This window comes from Carcharhinus amblyrhynchos, chromosome 33, assembly GCF_965287045.1.
Source record: "Carcharhinus amblyrhynchos chromosome 33, sCarAmb.v2.hapA, whole genome shotgun sequence".
NCBI lineage: Eukaryota > Metazoa > Chordata > Chondrichthyes > Carcharhiniformes > Carcharhinidae > Carcharhinus > Carcharhinus amblyrhynchos.
The window spans coordinates 13,530-28,230 of NC_137356.1; the positions used below are offsets into that span (position 1 = coordinate 13,530).

The 14,701-nt window shown below is 45.1% G+C and overlaps 1 protein-coding gene across 4 annotated transcripts in view; it reads left to right on the forward strand.

The window, feature by feature from the left end:
- Nucleotides 1-837: 837 nt before the first annotated feature.
- Nucleotides 838-14,701, forward strand: part of plppr2a (phospholipid phosphatase related 2a) — a 38,808-nt gene continuing 24,944 nt past the window's right edge. For all 4 annotated transcript variants that reach the window (XM_080216746.1, XM_080216745.1, XM_080216747.1 and 1 more), the window contains exons 1-3: nt 838-994; nt 2,629-2,707; nt 8,924-9,014. In XM_080216746.1, coding sequence (XP_080072872.1) covers nt 8,949-9,014 — 66 coding nt within the window. In that variant the 5' untranslated portion in view covers nt 838-994; nt 2,629-2,707; nt 8,924-8,948. The remainder of the gene's footprint in view (nt 995-2,628; nt 2,708-8,923; nt 9,015-14,701) is intronic.

The following is a 14,701-nucleotide window of genomic DNA, read 5'->3' on the forward strand; positions in this document are numbered from 1 at the left end:
ACTGTGTTTAATGCTGTGATGGTATTATTCCCAGTGTTACTGTGTTTAATGCTGTGATGGTATTATTCCCAGTGTTACTGTGTTTAATGCTGTGATGGTATTATTCCCAGTGTTACTGTGTTTAATGCTGTGATGGTATTATTCCCAGTGTTACTGTGTTTAATGCTGTGATGGTATTATTCCCAGTGTTACTGTGTTTAATGCTGTGATGGTGTTACTGTGTTTAATGCTGTGATGGTATTATTCCCAGTGTTACTGTGTTTAATGCTGTGATGGTATTATTCCCAGTGTTACTGTGTTTAATGCTGTGATGGTATTATTCCCAGTGTTACTGTGTTTAATGCTGTGATGGTATTATTCCCAGTGTTACTGTGTTTAATGCTGTGATGGTATTATTCCCAGTGTTACTGTGTTTAATGCTGCGATGGTATTATTCCCAGTGTTACTGTGTTTAATGCTGCGATGGTATTATTCCCAGTGTTACTGTGTTTAATGCTGTGATGGTATTATTCCCAGTGTTACTGTGTTTAATGCTGTGATGGTATTATTCCCAGTGTTACTGTGTTTAATGCTGCGATGGTATTATTCCCAGTGTTACTGTGTTTAATGCTGTGATGGTATTATTCCCAGTGTTACTGTGTTTAATGCTGTGATGGTATTATTCCCAGTGTTACTGTGTTTAATACTGTGATGGTATTATTCCCAGTGTTACTGTGTTTAATGCTGTGATGGTATTATTCCCAGTGTTACTGTGTTTAATGCTGTGATGGTGTTACTGTGTTTAATGCTGTGATAGTATTAATGCTGCGTCTCTCCTCCTGCTGTGTTTTTGTCGATCCTATGCTGTGTTTTCTCCGCCGGGATTATTGATGTTCTGCCGTGTCTGGGAATTGGAGATTGTGGTTTTGGAGAATTCTCTGATCGCGGTTCCTGTCTCTGTTCCCGGGAGTAGAAGGTCGGGATTGGGAGGAAGGGAAATGGTTCCTGATTGAGGGTGAGTCTGGAATCGCTTTCCCGGTGTTTGTGAGCGGAGATTCCGGCCTCGTTGGGTGGAATAAATGATTGGAAAAGAAATGTTTTATTCATCGTGGATGGAAGTCAGCTGCTGCAGAGATGATTTAATTTTGTGCCGAATTTACCTTATTCTTTGAAAAGATTTGATTGCAATGAGATATCTGGCTGGTTTTCAGTCACTCATTGATGCAACATCGTTCATGTCGGTTACCTTCCTGCACAGGAAACCAGGTCTGGAAATATTCGGCCCAATTTGTTTCTCATCTTATAAATGATGCCGTTAAAAATGCTTCCAGCTGGGGGTGGATTCGAGACCGGTATTGGAGCTGCAGAATGATCTGGAGAGGGTTTGAGAGAGGGAGGGGTGAGGCCAGGAAGGGATTGGAAGCATTTCTAACCAGACAAAGAGCATCACGGAGGGAGTGCAGCAATTCCCCAACTGAAAACTGAATCTGTGTTTCTGTCGGGAATCCAGCAAGTTCACAGCATCAGAACATAGAATCCTAGAGTATTGAAGGCGGCCGTTTGGCCCATCAAGTCCGCACAATCCCAGCCAGAGATATCCATATAACACATTTCCCCTGCCCATCCCACTCTCATTAAGGGGCAATTTAACATGGTTCATCCATGTAACCTGCATATCTTTGGACTGTGGGATGAACCCGGAGCACCTGGAGGAAACCCAAGCAGACATGGGGAGAACGTGCAAACTCCACACAACAGTGACCCAAGCTGGTATTGAACCCAGTTTCCTGGTGCTGTGAGGCAGCAGTGCAAACTACTGTGACCAGAAGACATAGGAGCGGAATTAAGCCACTTGGCCCCTCGTGTCTGCTCTGCCATTCAATTATGGCTGGTATTTTTCTCATCCCCATTCTCTGCCTTTTCCCCTTAACCCCCAATCCCCTTATCAATCAAAATCCTGTCTTGGATCTTAAAGACACTCAAGACCCGGCCTCCACAGCCTTCTACAGCAAAGAGTTCCACACATTCCCCACTCTCTGGCTGAATAAATTCTTCCTCATCTCTATTTTAAAGAATGGTCCCTTCAGCCTGAGGTTGTGCCCACTGGTTCTGACACCGTACCACCTACAACAGACATCATGGTTCATATGTGGCATCAATAACATGGGCCACATGTGGTACTGGGTTCTGTTGGAAATGAATGAGTAAACTGGATCTCAAAGTTAAGAATCTCAGAATATCCTCAAAGTCACATAGCGAGTGTCGAAATAGGCTAGCAGTGTTGTAGACAGAATTAATGTGGCTCCTTCAGTCTGTAATCTGGATATTTGTGTTTCAAGTATTTCCTTATCCTTTCTCATTTAAAATAAATTTCGGCAGCAAGCTTTTTGATGAAATAAAGATTATTTATTATCACAACTTGTCCCAGATATTTAAAACACTCAAATCTCACTCACAATGCCACGGACATAAGGATTAGATACAGAGGAAGTTAAAACTACAAACGTAAGAATGGAATTCTAACTCTGTTTGATGGACGATGCAGGTCTGATATCTTTTTCAGTTTATATTTTAGTGGGACAGAAGTTCAGTATTTTGACTGCATTCAAAGACTTTGAGCTGTGACGGTTCCGATATTTCCTGTTTCAGATGTTTCTCCTCGCTTTGTTCAACTTGAGAGATTTTGGATTCAGGAGCTGCAGACCCTAAGATAAGCAGTCAAGTATTCGTAAGTAATTCTCAAGTTGTTTATTAAGCTTATTTACAAGCAAGTTTGGCTAATTAGCTAAATAAACATAAAGTCTATGACTATTTGTACCGAGTGACATTTTGCTCTTAAATTTTAATGATTGTGAACTTTTCTCCTTACCTTTTCGATCTTTTCTGGTCCATTTCCCATCTGAAGAAGGCAGCTGCCAGACAAGGACTGTCCCAGACGAGGACTGACCCAGACAAGAACTGTCCCCAGACAAGAACTGTCCCCAGACAAGAACTGTCCCAGACATTGACTGTCCCAGACGAGGACAGTCCCAGACAAGGACAGTTCCAGACAAGGACAGTTCCAGACGAGGACTGTCCCAGACCAGAACTGACTGAGGCATAGACTGATCCCAGACGAGGACTGACCCCCAACGAGGACTGACCCAGACGAGGACTGACCCCAGACAAGGACTGACCCAGACAAGGACTGATCCCAGACGAGGACTGACCCCAGACAAGGATTGAACCCAGACGAGCACTGGCCCAGACGAGGACTGACCCCAGACAAGGACTGACCCAGACGAGGACTGACCCCAGACAAGGACTGACCCAGACGAGGATTGACCCAGACAAGGACTGACCCAGACGAGGATTGACCCAGACAGTTCCAGATGCTGATAATTGTCCCTGTTTCAATCTCCTGTTAAAAGTGTTGTGAGCCGTGAATCCAGGACAGGCAGCATGTTGTTTGGCTGCTGACTATTGACCATCTCACCATTTGCTGGATTGAATGTTTTACTGGGCAGCTTCTGTTATCAGTTCAGTTCAGGTGCTCTCTTTATCTCAACCTCATCTTGCTCCCTGACTCCTTCCAATTCTTTATATTTTTAAGATAATTAAAGTTCTAAAGCTAATTCCTAATGAGTTTAATATAATTCTTAAATATACTGCTTCTTAAAGGTTTCTATTTCTTACAGTTCCTAATTTTTAACAAACCTAGTTATTTCCAAAATAAATTTCCTGAATTTCTCGATTTACATAAGAACATAAGAACATAAGAAATAGGAGCAGGAGTAGGCCATCTAGCCCTTTGAGCCGGCCCCGCCATTCAATAAAATCATGGCTGATCTGTCGTGGCTCAGTTCCACTTTCCCGCCCTCTCCCCATAACCCTTAATCCCCTCTCTTATCAAAAACCCATCAACCCGCGTCTTAAAAATATTTAGCGAGGCAGCCTCCACCACTTCAACGGGCAGAGAATTCCAGAGATTCACCACCCTTTGAGTGAAGAAGTTCCTCCTCAACTCCGTTCTAAACCGTCCCCCCTTTATCTTGAGGCTGTGCCCTCTAGTCCTACTGTCCTTTCTGAGCGGGAAGAGCCTCCCCACCTCTATCCTATCCGTCCCATTCATCATCTTATATGTCTCAATGAGATCTCCCCTCATTCTTCTAAACTCTAACGAGTACAAGCCTAGTTTATTCAGCTTCTCCTCATAGCTCAACCCCATCAGCTCCGGTATCAGCCTAGTAAACCTCCTCTGCACTCCCTCCAAGGCCAAAATATCCTTGCGTAAGTATGGCGCCCAAAACTGCACACAGTACTCCAGCTGCGGCCTCACCAATGCCCTATACAGCTGCAGCAAGACCTCCCTACTTTTATATTCAATCCCCCTCGCTATGAAGGCCAGCATCCCATTCGCCTTCCTGACCCCTGCTGCACCTGCAGGCTGGGTTTTTGCGACTCATGCACAAGGACCCCGAGGTCCCTCTGCACCGTCGCCTGCTGCAGTTTTTCGCCACGTAAGTAATAGTCCTTCCTACCATTATTCCTACCAAAGTGGACCACCTCGCACTTGCCAACATTAAATTCCATTTGCCATTTCCTGGCCCATTCACCCAGCCTATCTAGATCCTTCTGCAGACTCTCCACACCCTCCGCACAATTTGCCTTTCCCCCAATCTTGGTGTCATCAGCAAATTTCGACACCCTACACTCGGTTCCCTCCTCCAGTTCATCTATATAAATGGTAAATAGCTGAGGCCCCAGCACCGACCCCTGGGGCACTCCACTAGTCACCATCCGCCAATCCGAATAGCACCCATTGACCCCCACTCTCTGCCTCCTATTTGACAACCAATCCTCTATCCACGCTAACACCCTACCCCCAACTCCATGTCCCCTGACCTTCTGCAATAACCTCTTGTGAGGTACCTTGTCAAACGCCTTCTGAAAATCAAGAAAGAAATCAGAGAGTAAAGCTTTCGGGAATGATCTGCATACCATTGACTGGGATTGGCACTCCCCACCTGAATTAGTTTTAAAGCAGAAATTCGTTCCCTCATTTCTGATTATTTTGCTCTTGATTTCTAGACCAGGGTTTCCAAACATTTCATGCCATAGAATCACGAGTGACATCCCAAATGCATCAAGGACTCTCAAGTATTCTCATCATGTTCATTCTTTTTGCTGTGAAATAAGTTTCAGACACAGAAATCAAATGGAAGCCAGGCTTTTCCAGCTCTATCTGTGCATATATTAGTCATTAAGAAGTGACACCCAGTCACAATTACATTCCCAAGCTCCATGGCTACCTCACAAGTATGTACGTGTGCACACACACACATACACACACACACACACACACACGTATGCACACATATGTCCTTGTCTCATTCAGTGTGAGAGAGTGTGTGGGTAAGTGTGTATGTATGTGTGTGTGAGTGAGTGTGTGTGAGTGTGTGTTTGTATGAGACTGTGTGTGTGGGTGAGTGTGAGTGTGTGTGTGTGAGTGTGTGTTTGTATGAGACTGTGTGTGTGGGTGAGTGTGAGTGTGTGTGTGTGAGTGTGTGTTTGTATGAGACTGTGTGTGTGGGTGAGTGTGTGTGAGTGTGTGTGTGGGTGAGTGTGAGTGTGTGTTTGTGTGAGACTGTGTGTGTGGGTGAGTATGTGTGAGTGTGTGTGTGGGTGAGTGTGAGTGTGTGTGTGTGTGAGTGTGTGTTTGTATGAGACTGTGTGTGTGGGTAAGTGTGTGTGTGTGTGTGTGTGAGTGTGTGTTTGTATGAGACTGTGTGTGTGTGGGTGAGTGTATGAGACTGTGTGTGTGGGTGAGTGTGTATGTGTGAGTGCATGTTTGTATGAAACTGTGTGTGTGTGAGTGTTTGGGTGAGTGTTCCTGTGGGTAAGTGTGTCTGTGGGTATGTATGTGGGTGACTGTGTGGGTGAATGTGTGTGTGGGTGAGTGTGTGTTTGTATGAGACTGTGTGTGTGTGTGAGTGCTTGGGTGAGTGTTTGTGTGGGTGAGTGCGTGTGTGGGTATGTATGTGGGTGTGTGTGTCGGTAAGTGTGTGGGTGAGTGTGTGGGGAGTGTGTATCTCGGTCCCATTTGGACCAATCAGACAGCATCGCTCCCCTGTTAAAAATTATAAAAGGATTTTTTTGTACAGAAAAGATTTCCATGAATTTGGTTATTTCCTGAAATCAGTCGTATTGTTGTGGTTTGCCTGTTCAACACATTACAAATGCTTTTCGGGGGTTTTCAGTTCTCTGGGGAGGTCAAAAGAATTCCTTGCTAGAACTGTTTGGGAAACCGTGTATTAGTTCATTCTTATAAAAACAAATTACTGCGGAAACTGAAATCTGAAACCAAAAGAGAAAATGCTCAAAAATCTCAGCAGGGCTGGCAGCATCTGTAAGGAGAGAAAAGAGCTGATGCTTCAAGTCCAGATGAACTTTTGTGTGGATGGGAGCTTTGACAAAGGGTCATCTGGACTCGAAACATCAGCTCTTTTCTCTCCTTACAGATGCTGCCAGACCTGCTGAGATTTTCCAGTGTTTTCTTTTTTGGTTTAGTTCATTCTTCCTGATTTGCGTTTTCTTTTTAAAAAGTGAAGTCTTGTGGCAAAGCTCTCTTAGTTGAAACAAGCTATTTGGGTTTCTCTTTTTCGTTTATTCATGGATGTAGGTGCCACTGGTTAGGTCTGCATCAATTTCCCATCCCAAATTACCCTTCAGAGTGTGGTTGGTGAGCTGCCTTCTTGAACTGCTGAGGTCCATGCGATGTAGGAACACCACAGTGTTGTTAGGAAGGGTGTTACTGGATTTTGACCCAGGGACAGCAAAGGAACATCAATATATTTCCACGTCACAATACTGAGTGATTTGGAGGGAACCTTTAGGGGTTCTGATGCATCTGTTGCCTCTGATCATGGAGGTCACAGGTTTGGAAGGTGCTGTTGAAGGAATCTTGATGAGCTCCTGCAGAGTATTATGTCGATGATACTCACAGCTGCTACTGATCATCGGTGTTGGATGGTGGGTATTTGTGAGTGGGGTGCCCACCTAGTGCGCTGCTTTGTTCTGGATGATTTCAAGCTTCTTGAGTGTCATTGGAGCTGCACCCATTCAGGCAATTGGAGGGTATTCCATCACATTCCTGACTTGTGCCTTGTAGATGGTGGCCAGACTTTGGGGATGGATCGGGAGGTGAGTTACTTGCTGCAGGATTTCCAGTTTCTTACCTTCCTTTGTAGTCACATTATTTATACATCTAGTCCAGTTTAGTTTATGCCCAATGGTAACTCCCAGGATGTTGATAGTGAAGGATTCAGTGACGATAATGCCATTGGATGCCAAAGAGTGATGGTTAGATTCTCTTTTGTTGGAGGTGGTCATTGTCTGGCACTTGTGCGGTGTGAATGTTACTTACCACTTGTCAGCCCAAACCTGGATCTTGTCCAGTAACTTCATTGCAATGTTAATGTAAGCCTACTTGTGACACTAATACATTTTTTAAAATGTCTTGCTACATTTGGACATGGACAGCTTCAGTATCTGAAGAGTCAGTAATGGTGCCGAACATTGTGCAAACATCGGTGATTATCTCCATTTCTGACCTTCTGATGGTGAAAAAGTTCTTGATGAAGCAGCTGAATGTGGTTGGGCCTGGGACACGACCCTGAGGAACTCCTGCAGTGATGTCCTGGAGCTGAGATGATTAACCTTCAATCAGCACAACCATCTTCCTTTGTGCCAGGTATGACTCCAACCAGCAGAGAGATTTTCCCTGATTCCCACTGATTGTAGTTTTGTTTGTCTCACTGATGCCACACTCAGTCAAATGTTGCTTTGATGTCAGGGCTGTCACTCTCATGTCATCTTTCGAGGTCAGCTCTTTTGTCCATATTTGAACCAAGGCTATAATGAGGTTAGGAACTGAGCGTCAGTGAGCAGGTTATTACTGAGTAGGAGCCGCATGATGGTGCTGCTGACAACCCCTTCCTTCACTTTACCATTGAGAATAGACTGATGGGGTGATACGTGACCAGGTTACATTTCTCCTGCTTTTTGTATATAGAACTTAGCATTTTCCACTTTGCTGGGTAGACGCCAGTGCTGGAATTGCACTGGAACTGCTTGGCTAGGGATGGGGCAAGTTTCGGAGCTCAGGTTTTCAGTGCTATTGCTGGAATCAGGGCTTTTGCAGTCTCCAGTGCCTTCAGCTGTTTCCTCATATCATCTGGAGTGAATCAAATTGGCTGAAGACTGACATTAAAGGCTGAAGTAGATCATCCATTCAGCACTGGATAAAAGCAAATTACTGCAGATGCTGGAATCTGAACCCAAAAGAGAAAACATTGAAAAATCTCAGCAGCATCTGTCAGGAGAGAAAAGAGCTGACATTTCAAGTGCAGATCACCTTTTCTCAAAGCTGCATTTGGCATTCGGCACTCTGGCTCAAGATTATTGCAAATGTTTTATCTTTTGCACTGACCATAAGCGTAGACAAGGTTCACGGGTGGAAGAGGGGACTCACAATGTTGAAATGGCGATGGGGGCTCGTTGGGCCGAAGGGTCTGTTTCCCGTGCTGTGTTGTTCTTTGATCTTTGACATGCTGGGATAGTGTGGAGCTTCCTCCAGTGAGTTGTTTAATTGTCCACCAACATTCATGACTGGATATGGCAGGACTGCAGAGCTTAGGTCTTATCCATTGGGGGGTCACATTGCTTTACCACTTGCTGTTTCTGCTATTTCCTGTGTACGTAGTAGTCCTGTGTTGTAGCTTCATCAGGCTGACTGATCATTTCTAGGTTTGTCTGGTGTTGCTCTTGGCATACAGTCCTGTATTCTTCATAAACTGTTTGAATGTTCATGGTGTCTAGTTACAATAAATACTGGCTATATTTGTTCACCAGTATCACATTCATCCAGTTCTCATTGTTATACTTGCTTCTGAATTTCTTTCAGGTGAAGAGAACCTGTGGTGTTAAACATGACCCGAGGTCAGAGTGAAGTGCGTCGCAGTGATTCTATCATTCCATGTTTCGTCTGCGTTGAGGTACATTTTCTAATCCTGAGCTCTGGGCATGTTGCAATCAAATTCAGATTGTCTCTCTCTTCAGCTTCCCACCTCTTTCCCTTTCCTTTTCTCATCATCCTGAATTCTTTCTCCTGCCCCCTCATCTTCCTCTCCCCTTCCTTCCCTTTCCTTGCCAATCTTCCCACTCACTCACTCCTTCCCTCCCTCTCTCTCTCCCTCCCCTGCTTCGCCCCCTGTTTCTCTCCCCTCCATCTGTCTCCCCTTCCTTCACTCTCCATCTCCCTCTTCCCCTGTCTTTCTCTTCTTTTACATCTCTCTCTCTCCTCTCTCCCTCTCACTACCCTCCCCCTGCTCCCCATCCTTATCACTCATCCCCTCCCTCTCTCTCCCGCTCCTCTTTCTCTCCCTGCCTCTCTCTCTCTCTCTCTCTCCCCCTTACTCTCTCTCTCTCCCTTTCTCCCTCTCTCTCTCCCCCCTCCCTCCCTCTCTCTCTCCTCCCTCTCTCTCTCTTCCCCTCCCCCTCTCTCTCCCTCCCCTCAATCTTTCTCTCTCTCTCCCCCCTCTCTCTCTTCTCCCTATCTCTCTCTCTTTCCCCCTCCCTCTCTCTCCTCCCTCTCTCTCTCCCCCCTCCCCCCTCTCTCTTCTCCCTATCTCTCTCTCTTTCCCCCTCCCTCTCTCTCTCCTCCCTCTATCTCACTGAAAAGACTCACTAATAGCTTGTGGTCGATTCATGTAGTGAATGAACGACCATAAAGGTGCTGATGGAACCATTTTGCAGTAAAAATGGTGACTGGACCTTCCTTGGAAAACAGCTAATATCTCTTCTCAGCTGTTGTCAGCGTGTATGGTGCAATCCCAATGGGGTTCTCTGTCCGTTATCAGTGTACAGCCCCAACGCCATAGGGTGAGGCACTGTCTGGGAGAAGGATTCTCTTGTCTGATCAAAGTGAACCAGCAGATTAGCCAATTGTTGTAGCGCTTTCACGTCCTTGGAAGCTTTCTTCTCCACTGTCCCCCACTTCCATGTCATTTTTTTGTGAAGCACTTGATACAGTGACACCAACACTGTTGAAAGATCTGGCAGAAACTTCCTGAAGTAATTTACAGGCCAGAAATGACCTGAGCTCAGATACATTTCTGGGATTTGGAGTTTCCTTGATAACTCTGACTTTGTCTTTTATTGGCGACAAACCCTGCACTCTGATTTTGACACCCAAGTATTCCACCCTCTGTGCTTGGAAGATTCACTTCAGACGCAGCCTGCCTCTGAAAATCTCTAACATGTGATTCAGATTGCTGAGGGGTTCCTCCTCAATTTTCCCTGTGGTCAGAATGTCGTCCAAGTAAACTGCTACACGAGGAATCCCCTGCAACAGATTATCCGTTGTCCCTTGAAAATCCCCAGACTGGGGGAATATCCCGAAAACCAGAGGGTTGTATTTGAACAAACCCTTGTGAGTGTTGATTGCAAGATGCTGTTTTGAGTCTTCCACTAACAAAAGCTGTTGGTATGCACAACTCATGTCCAGCTTTGAGAATGTCTTGCCTCCTACAAGGGTTGAAAACAGATCGAGGGCAGTTTATAAACACTTGGAGATCTGATTGATGGTAAATCTGTAATCCCTGCATATGTGTACAGCACCATCACTTTTAACAAAATGAACAATTAGGGCCTCTCAGTGTAAGAACTGAATGAGTTCAATGATCCCAAGCCTCTGCAGTCACCTCCAATCCTCCTCCATTTGGCCTTCCATCACCGAGGGACTGTCCCGGGCTTGAAAAAACAAACAGTAGCTGAGGAGCTATGAACAGTTTAACTGCGGTGCCACCCAATGTACCCAGTTCATCTTTAAAAACCTCAGAATATTTCTGAATGATCTCCTCTGTCACCTGTGAGTGCTTAATCTCATCCCAGTTCAACAGAATTTTATGGAGCCAGTCACGCACTCATACACTAGGCCCTCATCATCAGGAGCCATCCTCTTGCTTCTTGGCTATTGTGTTGCATTAGAACCATAGAACCACAGAATACTACAGCTCAGAAACAGACCATATCCCTCCACACCCCTCTCATCCATGGACCCGTCCAAGCTTTTCTTAAATGTTAAAAGTGACCCCGCATTTACCACTTTATCCGGCAGCTCATTCCACACTCCCACCACTCTCTGCGTGAAGAAGCCCCCCCTGATATTCCCTTTAAACTTCTCTCCTTTCACCCTTAACCCATGCCCTCTGGTTTTTTTCTCCCCTAGCCTCAGTGGAAAAAGCCTGCTTGCATTCACTGTATACCCATCAAAATCTTATTCACCTCTATCAAATCTCTCCTCATTCTTCTACGCTCCAGGGAATAAAGTCCTAACCTATTCAATCTCTCTCTGTAACTCAGCTTCTCAAGTCCCAGCAACATCCTTGTGGACACTCTCTGCACTCTTTCAACCTTATTTACATCCTTCCTGTAACTAGGTGACCAAAACTGTACGCAATACTCTAAATTCGGCCTCACCAATGCCTTATATAACCTTACCATAACACTTCAACTTTTATACTCGATACTCCGATTTATAAAGGCCAATGTACCAAAAGCACTCTTTACGATCCTATCCACCTGTGACGCCACTTTTAGGGAATTATGTATCTGTATTCCCAGATCCCTCTGTTCCACTGCACTCTTCAGTGTCCTACCATTTACCTTGTATGTTCTACCTTGGTTTGTCCTTCCAAAGTGCAATACCTCACACTTGTCTGCATTAAACTCCATTTTTCAGCCCATTTTTCTAGTTGGTCCAAATCCCTCTGCAAACTCTGAAAACCTTCCTCACTGTCCACTACACCTCCAATCTTTGTATCATCAGCAAATTTGTTGATTCAGTTTACCACATTATCATCCAGATCATTGATATAGATGACAAACAACAATGGACCCAACACCGATCCCTGTGGCACACCACTAGTCACAGGCCTCCACTCACAGAAGCAATCCTCCACTACTACTCGCTGGCTTCTTCCATCGAGCCAGTGTCTAATCCGACTTACTACCTCTCCATCTATACCTAACGACTGAACCTTCCTAACTAACCTCCCATTGTCCACCTCTAACACCCCAAACAATGATATAGTCTCTGAGGTGTACATCTGAAGATAGATCCCTGAATAAGTAGGGCTGGCACTTGCTTAAAGCCCCAAAGGTCCTTCTAGGTCATCAATTACAGATGCAGAGGCTCCCGTGTTCACCTCCATCTTAATTTGTTTTCCATTGACCTGCACTGTACACCCCTGGCTCGCGGTAAATATACTGTAAGAGTGCTCCTCTCCCTGCTCTGAGCTTCCCAGGTGATGTGTCACAGACTCAGGTTTTTTGAATTTGGATCTCCTGTCCGGCCTCCGATTGCTCTGAGCGCTCCTGCACTTTTTAGCCAACTGTCCTTTTTTGTTCAATGGTGACAGACAGTCCCCATGAATTTGTAATAATTTCCCCCCACCCCTCCATCACTCACTCATGGAGCACGCCACTACTTTTGCCCTTTTATTTGCTGCCTCTTTTCTCATTGCGCCAGCCTGCACAGCACCATTGGCCTTTTGAATATCTTTGGCATTGTTGGCGGCCATTTCCATGCCCTAAGGAATTTCTAGAGCTTTCTTGAAAGTCAGTGTGGCCTCTCCCAACAAACGATGTTGAATGTTGGCCTCATTCCTGCCACAAACTAACTCAAGAGGGAGCTGGACATGGCTGAAAGGATCAAGGGGTATGGAGAGAAAGTGGGAGTGGAATACTGAAAGTGGATGCTCAGCCATGATCATATTGAATGGTGACGCAGACTTGAAGGGCTGAATGGCCTATTCCTGCACCTACTTTTTTTGTTTGTATAAAACTCAATAAGACCCTCTCTGTCTCTCCAATCCCCACTCTCTCTCCAACTCGCCCCTTTTCTGATCATTATTCATTCGAGGGATGTAGGTGTTGCTATTCCACTTATTGCCCATCCCTAATTGCCATAGACTCATAGAGGTATATTGCACAGAAAAAGGCCCTTTGGCCCATTGAATCTGTGCTGGTCAAAAACAAACCATCCAACTAGGATGAGCAGCATATCAGCCATGATCGAGTGGCAGAGTGGTCTCAATGGCCTAATTCTGCTCCCATAGCTTTTGAACTTATAAATTATTCTCATTCCATCTCCCAACAGTTGGCCCATCGCCTTGAGTGCTGTGCATCACAAGTGTACATCTAAATATTTCTTAAATGTTATGAGGGTCTCTGCCTCCACCACTCTTGTGAGTTCCAGATTTCCAACACTCTCTGGGAGAAGATGTTTTTCCTCACATCTCCTCTAAACCCTTATCTTAAATCTGTGCCCCCTGCTGACTGATTCCTCCACCAAGGGCAAAAGTTTCTCCCTGTCTACTCATCTATGCCTGTTATTCCATTCACCTCAACCATCTCCCTCTTGCATCTCCTCTGCTCCAAGGGAAACAATCTCAGTCTATCCAACCTCTCTTCTTCACTAAAACTCTGCAGCCCAGACAGCATCCTAACAAATCTTTGCACCTTTTCCAGTGCTCCTATAATGTGGATTCCAGAACTGCACACATACTTTTATATAGTGCCAGTTAAGCCTCCCTGTTCTTAAACTCTCTGCCTTGGCAAATAAAGGCAAGTATACTGTATGCTTCCTTAACCTCTTTATCTACCTGTCCTGCTACCTTAAGATGCACGTGTACACCAAGGTCCCTCTGATCCTCGGTGCTTCACAGCGTCCTCCTGTTCATCATTTCATACAGTAATAGAGGTTTACAGCATGGGAACAGACCCTTTGGCCCAACTTGTCCATGCCGCCCTTTTTTTAACCATTAAGCAAGTCCCAATTGCCCACATTTGGCCCATATCTCTCTATGCCCAACTTACCCATTTAACTGTCTAAATGCATTTTAAAAGACAAAATTGTACCTTCTGGCAGCTTGTTCCAGACACTCACCACGCTCTGTGTGAAAAAATTGCCCCTCTGGACCCTTTTGTATCTCTCCCCTCTCACCTTAACTCTATGCCCTCTAGTTTTACACTCCCTTACTTTTGGGAAAAGATACCGACTATCTACCTTGTCTATGCCCCTCATCATTTTCTCGACCTCTTCCCTTGCCTTGTTTGTCCAGACCAAGTCCATCAACTCACACTTTCCTGGATTGAATTCCATTTGCCACGGATCAGACTGTCTACATCCTCCTGTGAGCTAAGACTATCCTCGTCACTATTTACCACCTCACCAATTTTTATATCATCCATAAACTTACTGATCAGCTTCCTACATTCAAGAGTAAATCATTTATATAAAGCACAAACAGCAAGAGCCCCGACACTGATCCCAGCAGGAGCCCACAGGGCATAGCCTTCAAGTCTGAAAAACATCCCTCGACCATTGCCCTCTGCTTCCTGCCTCTCAGCCAATTCTGGATCCAATTTGCCAAACTTCCTTGAATCCCATGGGCTCTTCCCTTCACTATCAGTCTCCCATGTGCGACCTCATTAAAAGCCTTCCTCAAGTCCGGGTAAACTACTTCAAATGCATGGAAAATTCAGTTAAATTGGTCAGACTTGTCCTCCCCTTAACAAAACCATGCTGACTGTTCTTGATTAACCTCCTGCCCTTCCAAATGCTGATTAATTCTGTTTCTCAGAAGCAATTCTCAGAATTGCTTCCAGTATTTTCCAC